General features: G+C 44.3%; 1 protein-coding gene across 1 annotated transcript; it reads left to right on the plus strand.

The window, feature by feature from the left end:
• Positions 1-3,433: 3,433 nt before the first annotated feature.
• On the plus strand, positions 3,434-4,052 carry LOC116463041 (polyubiquitin-like). Its single transcript, XM_058434378.1, is given in 2 exon segments — positions 3,434-3,784; positions 3,786-4,052. Coding segments are annotated over 2 exon segments (471 nt in total). The 5' UTR covers positions 3,434-3,445; the 3' UTR covers positions 3,918-4,052.
• Positions 4,053-24,262: the final 20,210 nt, after the last annotated feature.

Genomic DNA, 24,262 nt, shown 5'->3' on the forward strand with positions numbered 1-24,262 from the left:
TGTTATAGCAACACAAAATGGATTAAGTGTGTGACCCAAGCAGCTTAGATGAGTTCTACAAAGGCCCAAGGTTCTCAAGAATCCTGGAACACTGGGACACCCTGTCATCACTCACCCTGGTGAGCAAGCAGATGCCCACTGTCAAGGTCTCCATGGTCCCTTGAGTCAGGTGGCTGGGTTACTCTCTTCCCGAGGGGGAGTCTGATGGCCTTTGCTATTGCTGGGAACACAGGTGCCTGGAGTCTTCCTCCCTGGTTTGCTACCAGCCTTTCCCCTCTAAGTCTCCCCAAGGAGAAACTCACAGGTCCATACTGCTTTCAGCCAGCCCCCTCTGTTGCCTTTCAGGTCTTTAGAAGCTGTTGTCTCTCAGATTCCACCTTCCTCCCTCATCCTACGCTTCTCTCTCCCCTCTTCCTCCCTCATGCTACGCTTCTCTCTTCCCTCTTCCTCCTGGACCCCAGCCACAATCTTGCCCAAGACATTATGCCAAGAGACTTCCACAAAAGCTGAGGGCAGAGCTGTCCTCTGGCAACCTCACCCATAGGAGAAAGCACAATCGTTTGGGCTAGCTCCCTTGGAGTGAGGAGAAGGGAAAAATTCTGGAAGGATATTTATACAATGAAGAAATTAAATTTTCCTGACACAGATGCAAAGTGCTCACATAGTGCTAGCTACACACTCCATGAGTCCTATTAACACCTGTCAACATCCATCAGGTCACACCGCCTATGAATGGTGTGTATGCATGGGCAACCACACATCTGTTTGGCTCAGTCAAACATCCTCAAAGCCTAGCAGAGTTCCTGGCACATGGTGGGCATTTAATAAACATTGTTCAAAAATAATTAGTTATTTCACAAATGAACATTGCAGAGTTTTCCAGCAACTTGTGCAAAGTTAAAGACATGATTAGATACAAGATCTACAATGTGGATAAAAAACAAACAGTTGCTAAAGAAAAATACACCTATTTCTTTTGCTGACACCAGAGTGAAATTTCCCACATTTATCTTCACAGACAAATTTTTACTCTTTCTACTTTTCTGCATTTTCCAAAATGTCTATAATGAGCAGACCATAATTGTATTTGGGGAAAAATAACTGGACCTTCTGAAAACATAATTCCTTCCACATGCACCTTTCCCACTACCTATTTTTCCTGTTAATTTTGGAGACAGAGTGATGCCTAAGTTTCCCCACATTGTATGCTCTTCCTTGGCCCAACTTGTTGGAACCTCATTTGTAGAAAGTGGGAGAAAGTAGATCTAAGAGGCTTCTAAGAGTAGTTAATTATTCTTTCTAATCCCTCCCAGAGCTCACGGGTGGTATGCCAGGGAAGCCTAAGTACTTCGATTCCTTTATTCATTCCCCCTAAGCTTCTGGGTAAGGGTAATTTTCCTGCCATATATTTATATATCTCTCATAAATGAGAGATAAATGGAGTAAATGCCTGCAGTGGGGAGCAGTGAACGCTGCGAGTCTGCAGAGGAAGCAGTGAATCTGCACAGAAGGAGGGCGTTTGGGGCAGCATCTCATAAGCCTGCCCAGAGGATTCTGTCCACTGGGCAATCCTACCCAGAGTTTGGACACACGCCCTTGAAACTGTATCTCTAGAGGGAGTTCTCTCAGGGATGGGGGTTCTGGGGGTTGTCACCATTTCAATGACATGAGGGAGTTGGCAGTGAAAACCAGACCTAAGGCAACTGTGCCAGCACCTTCTACACCATGGAGGTCCTCAGAGGGCATCTGGAGGGCTACACTAGGGTGGGAGCTGTTCCTTTTCAGGAAGAAGAATGCAGAGTTGCCAAGCAGCAGAGAGGGACCTGCCCACCTCAGCACCAACACGCCAATGCCCAGTATATCCCTCTGCAGCGTTCTACATTCTCCATTGCCCTTGTGAAGAAACAGGAGGAAGTAACTGACTCATCCATTGGCAGAAACATTTAGGTCGCTACAAGAAAAATCTTCCTGACCCTGGCACAGTTGAGACACTGGAAGAGACTCAGAGGATAGGTGGCACATGAATCCCAGGAGGAGGTGGAGATGAGACTTGTTGCTTATTCTGACTGAGGGAACTGAGCTGCAGATGAGCCACAGGTGGGGTTATCCAAGGTGAGGGGCTGCACTGGAGACTGGTTGACTGTAAAGACATTAGAAACCCTGAGTTCAGAGGAGAAGGCAAAGCCAAAGAATGTATCAAAAACTGCAAGAGCTTGGGAGGCCAAGGCGGGTGGATCACGAGGTCAGGTGTTCGAGACCAGCCTGGCCAACATGGTGAAACCGCATCTCTACTAAAAATACAAAAATTAGCCAGGCATAATGGAAAGCACCTATAATCCCAGCTACTCGGGAGGCTGAGGCAGGAGAATTGCTTGAACCCAGGAGGCGGAGGTTGCAATGAGCTGAGATCAAGCCATTGCACTCCAGCCTGTGTGACAAGAGCAAGACTCCATCTCAAATTCCCAGCTACTCAGGAGGCTGAGGCAGGAGAATGGCGTGAACCTGGGAGGTGGAGCTTGCAGTGAGCCAAAATCACGCCACTGCACTCCAGCCTGGGTGACAGAGGGAGACTCCGTCTCAAAAAAAAAAAAGCAAGAGTACTGATTGTCAAAACACGAGAAAACAAATCAGGACATTTTCAACTTTGAAGATATGGGAGTCAGGCATAAGCATGTAAGTCTGAGGACAGAGTAAGAAGTGCTTGGAGGCCAGGTGCGATGACTCAAGCCTGTAATCCCAGCACTTTGGGAGGCCAAGGCGGGTGGATCACCCGAGGTTAGGAGTTCAAGGCCAGCCTGGCTAACATGGCTCCGTCTCTACTAAAAATACAAAAATTAGCCGGGTGTGGTGGCCCACTCCCAGCTATTCGGGAAGCTGAGACAGGAGAATTGCTTGAACCCAGGAGGCGGAGGTTGCAGTGAACTGAGATCACGCCACTGCACTCCAGCCTGGGTGACAGCGAGACTTTGTCTCAAAAAAAAAAAGAAAGAAAGAAGTGCTTGGAGCCAGAACCAGCAGCACAGCAGCAAACGAGGACGCAGTTTGAATGTAAATGCGTCAAGGAATGAATGAACGAGGGTTGGTGTCATGGGTTTGGTGCTGGAATGTGCCCTGCCACGTAGCTTTTGTGCTCCTACCAAAGGCTGATGGGGGATAAATGGGGGAAATTTCACTCTGGTGTCAGCAAAAAAAAAAAATAGTTGTAGTTTTCTTAAGCAACTGTCTGGTTTTTATCCACAAATATTGTAGATCTTGTATCTAATCATGTCTCTAACTTTGCATGAAGACAGGGATTTATCCCAGCTTAAGGGCCAAGGGAAGAACCCGCATAGAAATAGCTTAGTGGTAGGGATGACTGGCTTTGTTGGGTGAGTATGTGGTGGTGTCCCTGTGGCTGGACATGATTGATGTTTCGGAGCATCGTCATATCTGCTAACAGGTCAAAATGCAGATCTTCGTGAAGACCCTTACCGGCCAGACCATTGCCTTTGAGGTGGAGCCCAGGGACACCATCAAAAATGTGAAGGCCAAGATCCAGGATAAGGAAGGCACTCCCCCGGACCAGCAGAGGCTCATCTTTGCAGTCAAGCAGGTGGATGATGACTGCACTCATTCTGACTATAACATCCAGAAAGAGTCGACCCTGCACCTAGTCCTGTGTCTGAGAGGTGGTATGCAGATCTTCATGAAAACCCTGACTGGCAAGACCATCACCCTGGAAGTGGAGCCCAGTGACACCATCGAAAATGTGAAGGCCAAGATCCAGGATAACGAAGGCATCCCCCACCCCCAGCCCCGACCAGCAGAGGCTCATCTTTGCAGGCAAGCAGCTGGAAGATGGCCGCACTCTTTCTGACTACCACATCCAGAAAGAGTCGACCCTGCACCTGATCCTGCACCTGAGGGGTGGCTGTTAATTCTCCAGTCTTGCATTCGCAGTACCCAGTGATGGCATTACTCTGCAGTATAGCCATTTGCCCCAACTTAAGTTTAGAAATTACAAGTTTCAGTAATAGCTGAACCTGTTCAAAATGTTAATAAAGGTTTTGTTGCATGGTTAAAAAAGAAAAGGAAAGAGATAGCTCAGTGTTGCAGGAAAGGCCTGGATCATTATTTCAAAAACTCCATTTCTCAGACTGCTTGTCCTTGAATAAACAATATCTCAATAAAATAATGTAAGGAGAAATTGTATACTATGGCCCCATCTTGGAGCTCCGTAATGCACTCCAGTTTACGAAAGGCTCTGAGACAAGCTACACCAGAGAAACCTGTTGAACCAAACACTTCCCAAATGGATGGGACCAGTGGATTTCCCTGCCCCACTTTTTTTAAAATTTCCCCCATAAAACACCAATTAATACCTTATAGGACACAAGCCCTCCTCTGAATACACGTTGAAGAAAGCTGACCTTGGTCAATCGCCCTGATCAAAGGTAACACCTAAAAGTATTATATATATTCTCTCTCTCTCTTTCCTTCTTCATCTTCTCCCTCTTTCTTTTATTCAACCTCCCTCCCTCCTTTCTTCCTCCATCTTTCCTGTCTTTTCTTCATCTGGAAATTTTCTTTCATTTCTCTCTTCTTCTCCCTCACCTTCTCAAGCAATGTGCTAAGACTGCAATGCACTGGGACTTCCAGGGGTCCCCTGGAAACTCCTTGGGCCTAAGAGCCAAGGTTCCACCATAGCTGCAGCTGAACTGGTTTGCCCTCATGCCAGGAGCCATCCAGAGATTCCTATCTCAGCAATTTGCAAATGGTACTAAGGCCTCTGCCCTGTTCTCAACAATGGCCCAATTAACTGCCAGTTGCATTTCACCAGCCGGAAGGTTAATTGGCTCACATGGCAAGGATGGAGAGTAACCTGCACCCCATTAAATCGGTCTGCTCTCAGTACCATCCCACTGCGCTTTCTGCCCGTTTTCACATGTTCACGAAGCGTCCAAGAGACAAGTAAAAGACCCAGGCTTAAAGAAGAGGAATGGCTTCTCATTAGCGGTCCCATCTAGAAGCCTGCAATTTCTCCCTGTTCTCTGCCTCCCTCCCAGAGGCAAAAGCAGGCAGTCATCACACCATTTCTGTGGTTTTAGATCCATACAGAAAGTAATCAAATGCTCTGCACTTTTGTCATTTAATGGATTCACATTGTTCTAATTTTTTGGTTTCTGGTCATCTGTGGAAATACTTGCTTTTTATTTCTGAAAAGCTTTGGCTGAGAGGTTTTTTTGGTTTGTTCTTTTAAAACACACACACACACATTTATAGTCTCTAAGACTTCTCAAATAATTACCAGACCGCTGACTCCAACACGCTGTTTCATCATATTCAAACTGACTGCTCGGATAGAAATCCATATTCTCTCTCTTATTAAGAACCGATTTCCCTTGAGTAATATCTGCCCTGCTATTTTACTCTAGGTAATATTGATCTTCCCACTCTCCTCCAAAGCGCCTTGCAGAGTGTCAATAATGCTGTAAAAGAAACCTTTTATTAATGAACTCCCCACAGCTTAATTTTGTTTAGATAAGTTAAAAAAAAAAAAAAAGACAGGAGAAAGGGAGCAACAGTTGACAAACTTTTATTTGCACCAAAAGTCTGGCCACCTGTGGAGTAGTTTATAGGGAGTCGGGGGTGTGGAGTGAGTGGGTGGCACTGCTATAAACAAAGCTTCAACCAGCTGCCTGAGAGCTCTGAGTCACACAGAGCAAGCAGGATGTCCCACTAAGATACAGATTGTTTGATTACACCCAGAGACAATGGCACCAAGCCCAGCAGGGACTGACGCATCAGGGCCACTCTCTTCACTCACTGTCCCAGCGATGCAGAGGGGCCCCCACCAAGAAAACCCAGGAAGCATTGAGAGTAGCTGTGGGCTGACGCGTCCTGTATGTTTGACGTAAACAGGAGTGTATTTTTTCCCAAGATCAGCCTCTATACAAAGAGATTAAATCAGTCCTATACAGAGGAACCGGTTTTCTCATGCTGACCCATGTTTGCGAATGCTGTCGAAATTTCTTCAGAATGAAGCTAATCAAAGTGAAAGTGATGACAGGACAGATCGTATTCGAAATCCCAGTGATGTGACCACAGGAGGAGCCCCACCACCGAAACCCTGCAAGGAGGTCAGCAGCAAGACCAGGGCAGGTGCCTGGCAGAGGCCTCCAATCTGCTGCAACCTGGGCCCTCCCAGCCTCAGCAAAAGGGACTTTGTGGCCACAGCTGCAGTTTATTTCACATTCTATAATGATAGCAACTAGGCAGAAGTGACTGTGGACTGAGCAGAACCATCTTCAAATTTGCTTTTATCCTGGCATAACAGATTTAAGTTAACCAGCTATTGATTAAGTAGAGAACATAAGATAGTTAAACCAACTCTGTGTTCTCCCTCAATATCTACCCCTTTATTCTGTTATTGTGCCAGAAATTCTCTCAACTGGGAACAATGTAATGTTATGATTTTTAAAGCCAATAACACTGTGGTTTACATTAGTTTACCTGAATGTTTGGTTGGATGGATGGATGGATAGATGGATGGGAGGATGGATGGATGTGTCAACCTATAATAAAATATGATAAAATAATCTAAAGAGTCAGAACCACCCATTTGTGAAAAACAACATTTAAAAGCGTTGGAATCCAAACTTTCTCTTTTTTTTTTTTTTTTTTTTTTGAGACGGAGGTTCGCTCTTGTCACCCAGGATGGAGTGCATTGGCATGATCTTGGCTTACTGCAACCTCCACCTCCCAGGTTCAAGCGATTCTCCTGCCTCAGCCTCCCGAGTAGCTGGGATTACAGGCACCTGCCACCATGCCTGGCTAATTTTTGTATTTTTAGTAGAAATGGGGCTTCACTATGTTGGTCAGGTTGATCTCGAACTCCTGACCTCAGGTGATCCACCCACCTCAGCCTCCCAAAGTGCTGGGATTATAGGCTTGAGCCACCATGCCCAGCCGGAACCCCAACTTTCAAGAGAGTTTATTCAAGTATAGTTTGAGGATGGCCTACCCGGAAACACCAATTCCAAAGGAATGGAGTCAGAGTTTAAAATACAGAAGTTAAGGTTTCATTTATATAGGCAGAGACAGAGGAGTTTTTAGCAGGATTACAGCATTTTTCATAAAGTTGGCACATAGTTACAGCAACTTGATTGGTTATAGGCAGAGTTTCTTTTTGTAAAGGGTGCATTTGTCACCTTTTACAGAGGGTATAATAGTCATGGGCTGTCTGTCATCTGGTCTAAGCAAAGCAACACAACACAGGGGAAGTTAGTCTGTAACAGTGGTCATTAATTTAGAAGGCAGGAGGTTTTTGTCCTTGAGGTCATTTAATTGCCTCTAGCCATGATAGAGAACAAGAAAAATACGAAAAATAGTTAATCTATAATCTGAGAAACAAAAATAGCAACTGTATGTGACTCAAATCACACTCACATCTCTCAAAGTGTTTTGGGGGGTTCCAACAGCTTTTAAATTTTATTTCTCACAAATGGATGGTTGGATGGGTAGATGACAAGATAGATGGGCGGATAGAGGAATGAAGAATGAGAGAAGAGAAGGTAGGCTTAGACTCCAGAAAATGTAGAACAAGATAGAGCATGAGATCCTGTCAAACAGGACACATTTTGGAGGAATGTGGAGAATGGCTAAGAGATGAAAATCCGGGGAGTGGGGGACAAAAATGAGTATCTTCTTCTCAGTTTTAATGAAGTATCTTTTATAGTTAAGGCTTTTGCTGCTTGTAGAATCTTACACCATCAATTGTATCATTTCATTCAGCCATTCATTCAACTACTACACTAATTCCTTCCCTTCTCCAACTCATGGAATGTAAAGGAAAAGGACCCAGAGGGAATATTTTCTGGTTAAAGGTGTTTAGTAATTGGGCCTGTTAATAGAACTTTAGAGACCCCACTTTGTTCAGGGGTTGCTATGAGGCATGGTGGAAGCATACACCATCAGCAGCTGGAAGACCTGCATTCTCTGAACCTATCGAGAGCCTTCAGCTCCTCTAACATACATGAATCCTGTTTTCCTGCTGTTCTTCTGGGTGCTTTACTCCACTCATTTATACGTCCGTAAAGATGAAGTGAAAAGAAAGAGGAAGTATGTTTCAAAACCCTACCATTTTGCAATGTTGACAGTGGAAAGATACAGTGAAAAGGTTAACAAGTTGGTTAGAATGGCATTAGGGGTCAAGTGAGGACTTCCTTTAGTGACCCCTGACCCTATGAGCAGATACAGGAGTTGGTGAGAAACACCATCCTGCAGATTCCACCCGGAGTCACCTCCTCCGGGGAAATACCCGCATACTCCAGATTTTGTTGATCCTTTCCAAAATATGTGGGGTATGAACTATGAAAGTCAGCATTTAAGTTAGTCCCTGTCTATAGTTGTTCCTTGTGTGCTAACCATTGCCTGCATATTCCATATCAACATTCCCATGGTGTCTGCAGGTTTTACACAATAAAAGATCGCTAATAAACACTTGCTAAACTGGCATGACCATGCAATTTTAGTGGCACTGAACTTTGACACAAGTCATTTTGGAAAATAATGAGCCTACTGGCAGAGACTAGCATGGTCCACCAATAGTCATTCTCCCCATCTCTAAAACAAAGCCCTGAATCTTAATTAGGCACATAGCCAAGATACAGACAACACTTTGTAGCCTTTCTGCAGCTTCATATGTGGCCATGTGACTAAATCTTGTAATGAAACATGAGTAGAATATGTGCCACTTCCAGGTCATATCCTATTAAGGAAGGTGTGAGTGTCCTCTTGCCATTTTGTTACCAGTTGAAGGTGTCCAGGTTCTTGGCATCTTGAACAAAGAAGTGGACAAAATGCACAAAGCAAGAAAGAATGAAGCAACAAAAGCAGAGATTTATTGAAAACGAAAGTACACTCCACAGGGTGGGAGTGGTCTGATCATTAGGGGCTGAATTCCCTGGAATTCTCTGGAATTACAGAATTCTCTAGGGTTTAAATACCCTCTAGAGGTTTTCATTGGTGACTTGATGTACGCCCTATGTAAATGAAGAGGATGAAGTAAAGTTACAAACTCCTTTACTCAGTGTACACCCTATGTAAATGCAGAGGATATTTCCTGTCATAGCTGAAGTGTTTCCGTTTGATTTATTTCTAGAACTTCAACGTGAATCAGCCTTATGCTCCCTGCCTCCAGACCCTATTCTCCTGCTGCCGTTTTCCTTCCTTGTTGCCTGGGTCTTGAGGAGACCTAGAGCAGCCATCCTAGACCAGAGGTGGAAGCTGGGTGTGGACAATGGCAGAGTCACCCCTCAGGCCCTGGACTTACCTTTGGTCTGTTGTGTGAAATAAAAGTGAACTTCCTTCTTTGTTAAGTCATTATACTATTTGCCAAGGGTGGGGGTGCAGGAGTGAGGGAGCACAACTAACTAACAACTAACCGTAACTAACAACGAAAACAACAAAGAACAAAAATTAACTTTTTGGGCCGGGTGCAGTGGCTCACGCCTGTAATCCCAGCACTTTGGGAGTCTGAGGTGGGTGGATCACGAGGTCAGGAGATGGAGACCATCCTGGCTAACATGGTGAAACCTCGTCTCTACTAAAAATACAAAAAATTAGCCAGGCATGGTGGCAGGCGTTTGTAGTCCCAGCTACTCGGGAGGCTGAGGCAGGAAAATCACTTGAACCTGGGAGGCGGAGGTTGCGGTGAGCGGTGAGCCAAGATTGCACCACTGCACTCCAGCCTGGGTGATAAAGTGACACTCCATCTCAAAAAACAAAAAACAACAATAACCACAAAAATTAACGTTTTGTTCCATTTTACTGTGATTTTTAATGTGAAAATTGATAGCATCCTAAATGCAGAACACTAAGGAAATTCATGCCATGTGTGTAAGCCATGCCCTCAGGCCTTACACTTCCTGACTTATCTGCATTTCTCTGCCTGAGGTCTTCCTCTATCCAAGTAATCAGCAGGCTGGAAAGGGGTGGGGACGAAAGCCTCCCCCAGGTCATCCTTCAAACAATGACACACAGAAGTGGTATATACAGAACACACCTGGGCAAACGTCTCCCCTCCCTGTTTCATTTTAGAGATCACAATACTGAGATGGTAATGACTTGCCCATGACAAGAACTGTATCTAAAATTCGAGTTTCCTGCTTCTTGTTTTCCCTTTTTTCTACCACTTCAGTATGAGGTTGGGGATAAATAAAGCAATGCTGGAAGCTTATAGGCTGTCCCAGAAAAAGGCTAAAACCCCAACAGGAGCTCAAAGCTAAGAGTGACAGGAATACTAGAATAAACCCAGAGTTATATTCAGAATGGAGAAATCCATCCACCAATTCTGCCATAGCCCCATAAAGCTGTTGTTTCCACCAATCGCATTTAATTAACAGGTTCAGACCCCAGCTTCACTGTAAGTACTCTAATTCAGGTAAATGGACTCTGGGGAAAATTCTAGAAAAATCTGCTAGTGAAATTCAGCCTGGATATCTGGGAGTCCATCCTCTGGGAATAAACTCAAAGGGGCTCTTGCCCTGGCTGGTCCCTCAGCATTAGCAGGTTCACACTGTGAGTCCCCCACAAGGAAAGAGGGCTTTCTCTGCTCCCAGCCAGGTCTAACTGTACATCAATTTGCCCTTCTCACGCCACTTTCTTGTCACTGGGCAGCAAACACACTGTTAGGTTCCTCTTCTTTATCTCATCTCCTCTGTTGTAATTTGTGGCTAGGTAAGGAAAGAGATCAGAGAAAAAGGAGCTCTGTTGTCTTGATTGGACCCCAGCTCTGTGAGCACAAATGGTGGGCCGGTGATAAGGTGGAGGCTGAACCCCAAGGGTGGAGACAAGCCAAACCCAAACACCAGGCCCCACGGGCAGGTGTCTGTCTCTCATCTTATTGTTCGAGCCCTGCTGTATTTATACTTCAAGATTTGGAGAACTGAACTCACCCATTGTATTTTTATCCTGCCCAAAAAGTCCACTTTAGAGCATTAAGAAAACTGTCTAATCAGAGAAGAGAGACCCACTTAGGGAATTCAAGCTCAGTGCTTTATTTTAAGCAAGAAAATAAATAAATACATCAAAGATTTCTCTTGTCTCCTTCACAGCAGAGTCAGAAGGAGACTTTCCTAACCAGCTAAATGTGTGTTTAACCTAAAGGTGCCAAATTTAGGGAGTTGCACTTTGGGTTGTCCTCACTTCCTTTACAAGTTGCTTTCTTTTTGAAGAACACAGAAGGGACTCTGTGACCCAGTTTCATCTTCAGATGCTTCAACATCCAAGATATTAAGAGGTGGCAAAAAATAAAAGTGATGGATGAATAGAGCACCACTGCACTCCAGCCTGGGCAACAGAGCAAAACTCCGTCGCAAAAAAAAAAAAAAAAAAAAGGAATAAAGTTCTGATCCATGCTTCAGTATGGATGAACCATGAGAATATTACACTAAGTGAAAGAAACTAGACACATAAGGCCACTTGTTGTATGATGTGTTTACATGACATATCCAGAATCGTTAAATCTGTAGAGATGGAAAGCAGATTGGCGATTCCAGCGGCTGTAGGAGGGAGAAACGGGAGGGACTGCTTGATGGATATGGGATAACTTTTTGGGGTGACAAAAATGTTTTGGACCTAGATACAGATCGCCCAACACTATGAATGTACTAAATGTCACTGCCTTGTACACTTAAGGATGCTCCATCTCAAAAAAAAAAAAAAAAAAAAAAGAGAGAGAATGCTTAGTTTTGGGCCAGGTGCAGTGGCTCATGCCTGGAATCCCAGCGCTTTGGGAGGCCAAGGTGGGCAGATCACGAGGTCAAAAGATCGAGACTATCCTGGCCAACATGGTGAAACCCCATCTCTACTAAAAATACAAAAATTAGCTGGGCATGTTGGCACGTGCCTGTATTCTCAGCTACTTGGGAGGCTGAGGCAGGAGAATCGCTTGAACTCAGGAAGCGGAGGTTGCAGTGAGCCGAGATCACACCACTGCACTCCAGCAAGACAACAGAGTGAGACTCATCTCAAAAAAAAAAAATGCTTAGTTCTGTGTCATGTAAATTGACCTCAGTTAAAAAAATTCAAGTGATGGCCAGACGCAGTGGCTCATGTCTGTAACTCCAGCGCTTTGAGAGGCCAAGGCAAGTGGATCACTTGAGCCCAGGAGTTCGAGACCACCTGGGTAACATGGTAAAGTTTAACCTTTACCACGAAAATGGGTTTTCGTTTTTTTTCTTCCGCTGGGTGCAGTGGCTCACGCCTGTAATCCCACCATTTTGGGAGGCCAAGCCAGGCGGATCACGAGGTCAGGAGATCGAGACCATGCTGGCTAACACAGTGAAACCCCCTCTCTACTAAAAATACAAAAAAAATTAGCTGGCCGTGGTGGCGGGCGCTTGTAGTCCCAGCTACTTGGGAGGCTGAGGCAGGAGAATGGCACGAACCCGGGAGGCGAAGCTTGCAGTGAGCCGAGATCACGCCACTGCACTCCAGCCTGGGCAACAGAGCGAGACTCCATCTCAAAAAAAAAAAAAGAAAAAGAAAATGGGGTTTTTGCCTATTAAACTTCCGCTCTGAATCTCACTCTTTGTATGTCTGCGTCCTAGTTTTCCATGGCCGTGAGACAACGAATCTCGGGCATTTACCCCAGACAGTGACTCGGCTTCAGAGCTAGACACTGTCTCAAAAAATAACAATAATAATGAAAAAATAAAAGTGACAAATCAGGCATCCACTTCTTTCCCCCCAGTCACGGATGCTTTCAAAATAATTCATGAAAATTTCCAAATTAACAGAACATGCCACCAATGGAAAAGTGAGGCCTAGTCAAGCTTCTGCACAGGCCTGACCAGAAACCTCAGACAGGTTCAGAGCGGCCTCACTTTGAGGGAGCTGAGGATGGTTTGTCTGGGCTGTTTCAACTCTTGACCTAGACCTGAAACTGCCCTGAGACCTGAGATTGAGAGTGGAAGCCGTGATGTCTCTGAATCATTCTTTCCTGGCAAGGCGTTTTTTTCCAAAGCACTCACAGGGCCGGTTTGTGGGCAGCCCCAGCCCGTTACATCCACATGCTGACTTTTATTCTAGGGGTGAGTTTGATCCAAGATGGACAACAAGTGGGGAGGGAGTAAAGGCTGCGTGGAAACATGGGTTGGGCCAGGTAATGCAGACTTTGCTTAAATTGCCTCTGGTCCTCAGAACTATTGTCCTAATAGGGCCCCCAGCAAGTTCGTCCTTTCTGGATGCAACTGGATTTAGCAATCTGACAGCCCATCCCCCGATCCCACTCTTCCCCGCCCAGGCTGGCCTTGGTTCATCACAGCTGCTCTGTTTCCTCTGCGCACCCGCCTGTGTGAGGTGGGAAGTGTATGCTCAGGTCCCTAGCTGAGGGTCACCCACCTCCTCCACCGGCTACCCTGTGTCTTCACCTCTGATGGAATCATTATCTCCCCAGCTCACCCCATGGGTTTTGCCAGCTCAAGACCATTCATCTAACACCTGAAATTAGGATTTCCGGCTTTATAATGGAGCTGGGACTTTTAATCAGCTACCTCTCTGACCTGCCCAGTGGATTTCTTTGCCTCCTGCTGAGGCAAGGACCTGGGTCTTATAAAATGGTGTCACTCTCTTGCTGTGCCCAGCACACAGCAGACCCGGAAAGGTCATTTGCTAAATAACTAAATGAGTGAAACTTAGAAATTGAGCTCATACAAAGGACTGGAAAAGGCACCCATGGTTAAAAAAAAAAAAAAAGGGAGGCCCTGATATTAGGAAGGTTAAACAGAGAGCTGCTGTGCTGACAGATGCTAGAACAGAGGTTTGTGTCAAAGGCTTTAGGGGCACAGATGACAGAGCCAGTAACTCTGTGGGAGGGCCAGCCCCGCAGAATGGAGGAAGGGGGAAGCAGCTGGAAACCACAGAGAAATCAACTGGGACTTGAAGGCTGAGGAGGTGCTGGGGCTGAGGAGGCGTTGGCATGGAGCAGAGGGATGGGGTATCTTCTTCAAGACAAACCAGGCATCATTTGTGGTTAGATTTTCTTCCATTGAGCCCTTTGGGAAGATGGCTTTTCACTTTTTCTTCATTTTTTACTCTATTATTTTTTTTTTTCCTTTGGAATACACAAGCGACTTTCTCATAGGGGTATTTTATTTTCTCCACGGTTTAAACATTTAGAGAAAAATAAAAGGAGAGAAAATGAAATGAGACTTTTTCCACGCATACTTTTTTTTTTAATTGAGAGTAACATACAACCCATAAGATGCACATTAGTGGGGTGTGTGCGTGTGTTTTGTTTTTAATTTTCTATCCTGGTTTCAACTTCACAAATGAGTTCTTGGCTGGGTCCCGACAGGATACCTCCCGTGCCCTGCCTCAGGCGATCGTGGCCCACCTTTTCACCCCGGCCGATGTCAAGGAACAGTCGAGTGCAGGAATAACCTGAAAACGTCTTGCTGCAGCTACACCAGGCGTCTCTCTGTCCCACCATACGGGACACCATGCATTTTTAAACCATGCACAAGCTTGGAAGCATGAGGAATTAGCACACCATGGAGCAACCCTTGACTAATAGAGAAAGGGAGAAAGTGGATACTTGGGTAAACACCCCTTTCTTTTATCTCCCAAGCAGACCGTCCTGAGGCACAGGCTGCACAGCTTTTCAGACGGACCCCATTGGGATCAAGCTCCAGTCTCCCAAAGGGATGATGGGCTCATGAACTTAATGACTGCCCTCTTAGATTGACTCCCACTCCTTGCCTATTATCCTCTCTCCCCTCAGTCCTTGGCACCTGTTCTTTGGAGTCACTTACTAAAATTAACTACCTGAATGCAGGCCCTTCTCTCAGGCTCACACTTTTGGGGAAAACCCAGGTTAAGACAAAAAATACCAGAAGCGGGCCTCAAAAGCAGACCCTTGAGATGGGATTTTAGAATTGGATCAGAGGGCAGTAAAGACTCCACTGCTGATAGTAAGGTGGTAATTAACTCTGGCATGCAATTGCATCGTGATTACTAAAACTCTCACAGGTGGAACTTGGATGAAGCATGGGTGGTATGGGAAGCATTGGCTTATGTGGCAGTGGGAGCTCTTCAATGGTAAGGGCAATGGTAATTTTTTTTTTTGAGACAGAGTTTCACAATTGTTGCTCAGGCTGGAGTGCAATGGCACGATCTCGGCTCACTGCAACCTCCACCTCCCAGGTTCAAGCGATTCTCCTGCGTCAGCCTCCCAAAGTAGCTGGGATTACAGGCGCCTGCCACCACACACAGCTAATCTTTTGTATTTTTGTAGAGACAGGGTTTCACCCTGTTGGCCAAGCTGGTCTTGAACTCCTGACCTCAGGTGGTCCACCCACCTCAGCCTTCCAAAGTGCTGGGATTACAGGTGTGAGCCACCAAGCCCAGCCAGGCAATGGTAATTTTAAGAATTATGGAGTTATCCAGCTTTTGTTAAGGACTTTAGACACTTTGAAAAAAAGAGAAAAAAGAGGCTCAAGTTATCCAACTAACAACTTCGGGACATCCTATGAAAGTAAAAATGGCTCCTTGGCAGTGTTGAAGCTGGGAGATAATACTTGTCTCCTATAGCCAGAGAGCAGGCTGTGCTGAAATCCAGACCCTGAATTTGAAAAGAAGGGTAGCAGAGTCACACAGACTGAATGCACAGCTTCAATGTTTTCCTGTGCCGCAGTTAGAGTCCTAATACAGAAAGAATGGGATCTAGAGACCCAGGATGAGGATGTTTGGGTAGATGAGCCTGAGAACTTGGAAAACTCCGAATCCTCTTAACCTTTACACTAATAAGACATTCCCTTTCCCTGGCTGGAAAAAACCAGCCTCCTCTCACCTGGAAACAAGGATAAGACCTCACCTGAGTCAGGTACTTTGTACCATGATGCTTATCTTCCTCCAGAACACCTTGCCTCTCCCTTCACTCCAAACCAAAAACTAGAGTCAGTTTAAGCACAACCCAAGTGAGGTCCCTGCCATGGGAGGAAACAACATACACAACCTCATACTACAAGAGCTCCCCATGTGTGCTGGCGGGGACTGAGGGAGCACATGGGAGTGGACCTTGGAAGTTGAATGTAAGACTGAATAAGGAGGGATTCTACTGACATCAGAGCAATGTCCCATGGATCCGATTTGACATCCTGATGCAGTCACCTGGAACCAGTCCTAATACACTGCTGGGATGGCTCCTTGAAGTTTGGGCACAATGATGAGACTAAAATGCAATAGAGATGCACCAAACTGTCTTGCAGAATATGGAGGAGGGCAATGGAAGGCTCAGAAAAGTGGAAATGTTCAAAGTGGATTTGTTATGTAAAATGGGAGAAGCCACCACAGGACTGTGCTCCCCAAAGGGCCTAGAGGGCATACCTTTCACAAAGGCACTAAGTGAGGGGGCACCAGCCTGCACCATTTTCACAGACCTTGTAAAGCCTGAGGGCCCTTGGCACTGTGCCCATAGCCTAGTGGGAAGATGGCCTTGTCTATAAAATGCTCTGAAGGCCTCTTTAAGTCAGGATCAAGGGAGACCATCTCTTGCGATTCTTAAGCTAATATCTTTAAAGAAAAGAATTTTCAAATGTCATAGAATTTACACATTAAAAACTTATATTCTCAGAACTTTCAACAAGTGAAAATGTAGCATGATTGTTGTTTTCTCCATGTGTTGTAAACTTGCCTTTAGAACTAAATAGAGGGCTCTCAGATGCAGAAGAGAGCATAGTCATCTACAGAGAAAAGAGAAGAAGCTTTTGAAGCAATGAATGCCATGACAATTTCAAAACTGGAGCAAGCCAGCAACTTCAAAAAGTATTTATATCAAGCCAAACCAAAATATCAGCCATCCCATGTAACACCAGGAAATGTTTGAGGCATCTGACAGAGCACATAGCCTTTTGAAAATCTCGTGTGCACCTGCCTTTCCTCTGACTCTCTCTGCCTAAAGAAAGTTTAGGGTCTCACACATCGTCCTCCTGTTTGACAATACCTGTGAGTTCATGAGTTCTTAATCCTCTGTCACTGGAACAGACTTAGAGCATCCCAATCAGTGGTTCTGGAACACAACTGGTATAGAATGAATCATAGAATTTTAAGAAAATGTAAGGTTCTGGACCAAAACCCTGGAGATTCTGCCGTGGTAGGTTTGAGGGCATCTCTAAGCAATTTCAATGATCACACAGATTTGAGAACAAAGCCTCTCAATCCTTGACTGTAAAGTTGATTAATTTTATAAATCTATTAATTATTGTTATAAATTTATGTTATATGCACACATAATTTGCAGGAGGGAAAAGCCAATATATTCAGGATAGGGAATTAGAACAGTTTTTATCTCTCTTTGTCTGAGTTTTACCAAATTCAGAGACCGAGACAGGGACTTGCACACAGGTAGTTTATGTTAGGAAGTGATCCCAGGAAACAGGCATGATTGACTAGGAAGAATAGAGCAGAGGGAAAGGGAAAGCCTATACTGGCATTCATTTTCAAGCTGATGATCTCCATGAATTCTTGAGGACCAGTCCCACTGGGGATTCTCTACGGATCTGTATAAAATCCAGATATGTCCATCTGAAGAAAAGAATATAGGGGCATTTATCCATAGGGTTCTGTCATCCCTGGTCTAGGGTTTCCCCGAAGGGTAATAATACCTTCAAATGTCCAGATGTTTTTGTTTTGAGATGAATTTTTGCTCTTGTTGCCCAGGCTGGAGTGCAATGGCATGATCTCGGCTCACCGCAACCTCCGCCTCCCAGGTTCAAGTGATTCTCCTGCCTCAGCCTCCTGAGTAGCTGGGATTAAAAGTATGTGCCACCACACCCAGCTAATTTTGTATTTTTAGTAGAGACGGGGTTCCTCCATGTTGGTCAGGCTGGTCTTGAACTCCTGATCTCAGGTGATCCACCCGCCTCGGCCTCCCAAAGTGCTGCGATTACAGGCGTGAGCCACCTCTGTCCAGGTTTTTAAATGTATCAGAATGGCTGGACATCTCCCATCACAGTAGCCGAGAAGTCCCAGGGCAGAAAGCAAGAGAAGTGAGGAATGGTTGAAGAAAGGTGTTCTCAGAATATACCTGCATGAGCTGGTTGCTATAGCAATGTTGAAATTAAAAAGGTGGGCCAAGGCTGGGTGCGGTAGCTCACGCCTATAGTCCCGGCACTTTGGGAGGCCGAGGCAGATGTATCGCTTGAGCCCAGGAGTTTGAGAACAGCCTGGACAACGTGGCACAGTCCTGTCTCTATGAAAAAAAAAAAAAAAATTTAGCCCAGCATTGTGGTACACACCTGTGGTTCCAGCTACTCCAGAGGCTGAGGTGGGAGGATTGCTTGAGTCTAGGAGGTGGAGGTTGCAGTGAACCATTATTGTGCCACTGCACTCCAGCCTGGGCAACAGAGTGAGATGCCTTCTGGAAAGGAAAGGAGAGGAAAGAGGAGAGAGGAGAGGAGAGGAGGGGAGCGGACGGGAGGGGAGGGGAGGGGAGGGAAGGGGAGAGGAGGGGAGGGGAGGGGAGGGGGAAGAAAAAAACCAAAAGAAAAGAAAAGAGAAAGAAGGGAAGGAAGGGGAAGGGAAAGGGGAAGGGAAAGGGAAAGGGAAAGGAAAAGGGAAATGGAAGGAAGGGGAAGGGAAAGGAGAGAAAAGGTGGCCCAACATGATATGAAGCAGGGCACATAAGCTGCCCAGTGCAGTCCACCCCTCACACTGCCCAGCTTTGCTCAAACCCTATGTTAAGTCCAAACTATCACAGAACCTTCAAAGTGGTGGCCAGCTGAAATCTCTACCAAAACCTTAAAACCCAAGCTTCTGTGGTAGAGATCCTAGTCCCTGCTGATGTAGCTGATCCTAAAGCCATATCTGATATTTTTCATCTTCTTTCTGCATCACATGTTTTAGCTTTCCCTCCCCCTCAGCCAACACTATAGTGAACCCAGGCCATCAAGCTCAAAGAATCTGAACCTTCAGTTTCTTTACTGATTTGGGGCTGTGCTTCTTGACCTTGTCCATTAACAGTTAATACTGGGCTTTGGAAGCTCCTAGAGACACCCAAGGAATTCCTTTAGTTCAAGACATATTCCTTCCTATCCTTGCTATGTGGCAGCAATTCTAGTTCTTCATGATCATCACCCTTGCCAATGTGGTCCATCAGCATAAGATGCCTAAACTGATTGGGTAGCGGTCACAGCTTCAGATTTATAGAAATATAGATTACTAGTACCTTTACTGCATCCCCTGCAGGAAGTTCTTCAGTCCCTCTCACAAGAACCAGGGCTTCCAATCCAGCAGAGCTTAAGTGTTAAAGGACAAGTAGTAAGAATTTTACAAGTAGGTCACCAGGAGTGTACATAGGAGAACCAATACAACTTCTAACTCTTGCTTCCCAGACCTGCGTAGCCTAGCTTATAGGAACAAGAGACAGAACACAACAATAATACATTACCACTTGTTCAATGTCCTATGCATTTAAATCATATTTTATGACCTTAGAGGATTTTATAAACAGGGCCATTATAAACATCAGGCACTATGAACAGTGTTTCTCGAGACTCTACAGAAATTCTAGAGACCACTGGAAAAAATCGCATTGATTCCATAACACAAAAATAAAATCACAAAATTAAAACAAATGTTTAATTCAGTGTCTACAAATATAAAAAGTGACATGACACTAATTGTTAAATTAAATATTTATAAAAATGTAACCGCATTTGAAAACAATTTGTAGGTTAGATTTTTCTCTCCAAAAGAATTTCTAAATTATACATGAATTATGGCCATGCACTTACAGCCAATTACAAATAAATAAGTTACAGGTAACAAAATAAGTTATAATTTAAAAATCCAATTACAAAAATTCATAAAGTTGTGTGTGTGTGTGTTTAACATGAAATGCGGGTAACTTGTAATATGTACAATTCAGACTGGTAGTATTTCTGGGGGCAGCAGTTTGATTGATAAAATTCTTTTTTTTTTTTTTTTTGCTTTTTTTTTTCATTTGAGACAGAGTTTAGCTCTTGTTGCCCAGGCTGGAGTACAATGGCGCAATCTAGGCTCACTGCAACCTCTGCCTCCCATGTTCAATCGATTCTCCTGCCTCAGCCTCCTGAGTAGCTGGGATTACAGGCGTGTGCCACCAAACCCAGCTAATTTTTGTATTTTTAGTAGAGACAGGGTTTCACCATGTTGGCCAGGCTGGTGTCAAACTCCTGACCTCAGGTGATCCACTCACCTCGGCCTCCCAAAGTGCTGGGCCACCGTGCCCAGCCCACAAAATTCTTAAATAAGTCTTGTTTATATAAACCTTGACCTTACCATTTTTGTAATGATGTCATTAATTCTAATTTATACATATGTTGACTTAATATAAAAATATCTTTGAAAGTGTGTTAGACCCCTCAATATAAAATCAGAACGTACCTGTTAATACATAATATTAGAATTTAAGTTTTTGATAGAAAGCAGATGTCATTAGTTCTAATTTATACATATGTTGACTTAATATAAAAATCTTTCAAAGCGTCTTACACTCATCAATATAAAATGAGAACATAGCTGTTAATATGTATTATTAGAATTTAAGTTTTAGATAGAAGGAAGAAGGTGTTTAGTAGTACCATAGAGTGACTATAGTTAGCAATAATTTGTTGCATGTTTCAAAATAGCCAAAAGAGGGGAGTTAGAATGTTCCTAACACAAAGAAATAATAAATGCTTGAAGTGATGGATATCCCAATTACCCTGATTTGGTCATTACAGATCACATGCTTTGGTTCAAGACATTCTCCTTCCTATCCTTGCTGTGTGGCAGCAGTTCTAGTTCTTCATGAAAATCACTCCTGCCAATATGGTCCATCAGCATAAGAAGCCTTATGCAGATCAAAATATCACACGACTCCATACATAAGTATAATTATTGTGTATCCATGATAATTAAAAACCAAAAAAAAACTGAAATAAGAATTTAAGTTTGTTATATTCTTATGTAAAATGGCTGAATAATATATTTCAGTTAATCTTTCTTAGGAAATGCAGTCTAATATTTATTAAATGAAAGTTCTATCAATGGCAAAATTGGCCCAGGAAGTTTTAACATTGCAGGGGGATAATACTGATTAGAAATTCAAGTCCCTGGACTTCAGTTCAACTGTGAACTGTTAATCCAAAGAGGAACAATTGGTCTTGCCTTATATTATCATAAATTATCATCTTTTTCAGATCACTTCCTAGTTTTCCCAGGAGTAACAGCCAGTTGGGAGTATATTCATTTATAAAAATATTATGAAAATCTAATAGTTTAAAATGTAACAAGCCAACCTGGCTGACTTGTCAGAAATGAATGATGCTTTAAGGGCATAAATTGTAAAAGGCACATTGTGAAGAGGTTGTCCCAAAGATCTGTTTACTAAAGTGTGTGGAAGGATAGCAGTGTTTTCTTTTGGACAGCTTTGACACCACTCCTAATGAGAGAAGAAACTAGTACTTTATTTTGTTTAACTGTGGAGGTCACAGTACAGACTCGTCCATCAGACCAGCAGCTTCCTCCTCCTCCTTCCTAACCGAGAATAGACTCCAGGCTACACAGCAAAATTTCCCCTTTTCTTTCATTCCATGGAATTTCACAGCAGAGTCTCCCTGGCAATGCAGAGGTGCTGTAGTCATTTTTACAAGCAAATCATCCAGAAAGACACCCACAGATGACACAGCACATCTTGGTGTGAAGATTGTGGAAAGGATGGTATTGTTTCAATACCCTCTTGATGGCTTTTACGCCAGTGAATTTCCTGTCTCTGAATCTTCTATGCAAAATCTGACCTTAAATTGAGCTAACTAGTGCCAGCTCAAAGTGTTGTGGTTTTTCTTGAGTAATATGCGCCATTTTTGAAAGTTGGGAAGAAAGACATGAAGATTTGTCATCTGGGGTTTATGGAGACTTTAAACACGCATCTCTTGAGGTCTTCTCTAGGGACTAATAGTCTGATACCAGTAGCATCATTGCTTAACATCTCTTAAACACCAAGTCAGATGTGTTGCTTACCTGTTACCCACTGCTGTCTCCAAGAGATGTTCCGGCTTCGTGCTTACACTCCCCATCTTCATTGTCTGTCCTCACCTCTGCCCTCGCCACTCAGGGAATCTGTTTATGAAGCCATCTGGCTAGTCTCTGAAAGTCACCATGCTGGCGACCCCGATCTCAGCTACCAGCAGCTCACTCTGTGGACAAAAGAAGAGCAGCTTTTTTTTTTTTTTTTTAAGTTAGTGAAACCAGCAAGATTCAATAACTTCCTGGGAAAGCTGGGAATTGATGATAAATGAGAAATCAAGCAAGTAAAGATTTTTTGTCCAAGCTTCTCCTGCCTTAATTTTCAAAACTAGGATCGGTCTTCCTTCATTTTAGTACTAATTGCAGAAATCATTCCAAAATGTGACTGAACCCATTGGCAATGCCCAGTGAGCACGGCATCTCTTCGTGTGTGTTTTAAGAACTGAAAGATCCCACAGTGGATTTCCCCTCACATATAACTCCGCTGGATTTTAGAACCTAGAGCTTAACACACATTTAGAGAAAATATCTCATAAATCCTGGCAAAGCTTGCAAATAAAGGAGCATGTGTAATATGTAAGTATTTTGTCAGAGTTTACATTTCAGAAAGGGGGAATGGCAAAGAAAGGAGGAGAGAGGGCAAAGACCTGAGGATCTCCTGGGTCCAGATTCCGACCTTCCAGGTTGCTGCTTTCAGCACTCTCTTGATGAAACTCAGCCACCCACACGTCAGAACAGATTTGACAAAGGTTAACCAAGTGTCTTAGGGAACTTCTGTGGCCTGCTAACGGTTGTCTGAAAAAGTGTGCCTGAAGTTTTTCATACCCTGCCGGGAGAGCTGCAGTCAGAACTTCTTGGGGAATGCACAGCGGTCCCCTGGGCTGCAGAGCCTTGGGGATTTCCAGGGTGGGGTGATGAATCAGTGATGCTCCTGGTGACATTCCTCCCCACCAAGGTTGTCGGGGACTCCTAAGCATTCTCCTTCTGTCGCATAAGCAGAGCCCCAAAGCAGCAGCTGTGCGCACACCTGTCCTTAGTTCTAGCACTCATTTCATTTTTATTCCCTGCAGTAAGTTGAAACAAGAGGGGAAGAAGAAAAGGGAAGGCAGCTCTCAATGGAAGGTTTACCATTTAACTGACTCTGACTCTGAACCTCAATGGTCTCATCTTTAAAATGGGGATAGCAACCTATATCACTGGTTGCAAGAAGTACAAATATTAGTAAAAAGACTCTAAAAATGTAAAAAGCATAAAGCAAGTGGAAGACGTCATCACAAGGTTCAGTTCTGACACCAACTAGTTGTGTGCTCGAACAGACTGTGAATATAATTGTCAAAGTCCCTTCCAAAAATTCCACGATCCTGTGAAAAGTCAAACAAAATGCACGGTGGCTCACGTCTGTAATCCCAGCACTTTGGGAGGCTGAGGCGGGTGGATCACTTGAGGTCGGGAGTTCGAGACCAGCCTGGCCAACATGGTGAAACCCCATCTCTACTAAAAATACAAAAATTAGCCAAGCGCAGTGGTGCATGTCTGTAATCCCAGCTACTCGGGAGGCTGAGGCAGGAGAATCTCTTGAACCCGGGAGGTAGAGGTTGCAGTGAGCCGAGATCGTGCCACTGCACTCCAGCCTGGCGACAGAGCGAGACTCTGTCTCAAGAAAAAAAAAAAATGTCAAACAAAAATTAAAAATCGCCAAGTACTTTCTGTATGGCTAAGGTGGTGCTCAACTCAACAGTATCCTCTGTACCTAATCGTCTGGAGTTAGTTCTTTTAGCTTCAATTTAAATAGTGTTGCCGTCCCACATTTCTTCCCCCTTTCCCACTCTGGTAGTCTCAGAGCTACTTTAGAATTTTCCCTGCAAAGCATCCTGGCTCTGGAGAGGAAATGTGACTCTTTGGCAGAGGTTCAGGCAGCTCTGCTCCTTGCTCTTGAGTTTTCATTCCATGAACAGGTGAGGAGTGAGTGGCCTACAATATGAACACTGCTGGGGGCTTAACAAACACGACGTGTATGACTTCAGACAGCCAGAATCTCCTTCCTTCTTGGCAGAGATAGACATAGCCAACCTCTCTTTTGGAGCATTTCTGTTAGACTAGACCCTCCCCATTAAAACTGTGCCCCAGATATCATCACCTCGACTCCAGAGAGCTGATGTAACTAGCTCTGTGGGAAAGAGATTTTCCAGCTTGAGTGTTAAGTAAATTTAAGTGAACCAAACTCAGATGT

Source organism: Hylobates moloch, unplaced genomic scaffold, assembly GCF_009828535.3.
Source record: "Hylobates moloch isolate HMO894 unplaced genomic scaffold, HMol_V3 SCAFFOLD_24, whole genome shotgun sequence".
In the NCBI taxonomy this organism is placed as follows: domain Eukaryota; kingdom Metazoa; phylum Chordata; class Mammalia; order Primates; family Hylobatidae; genus Hylobates; species Hylobates moloch.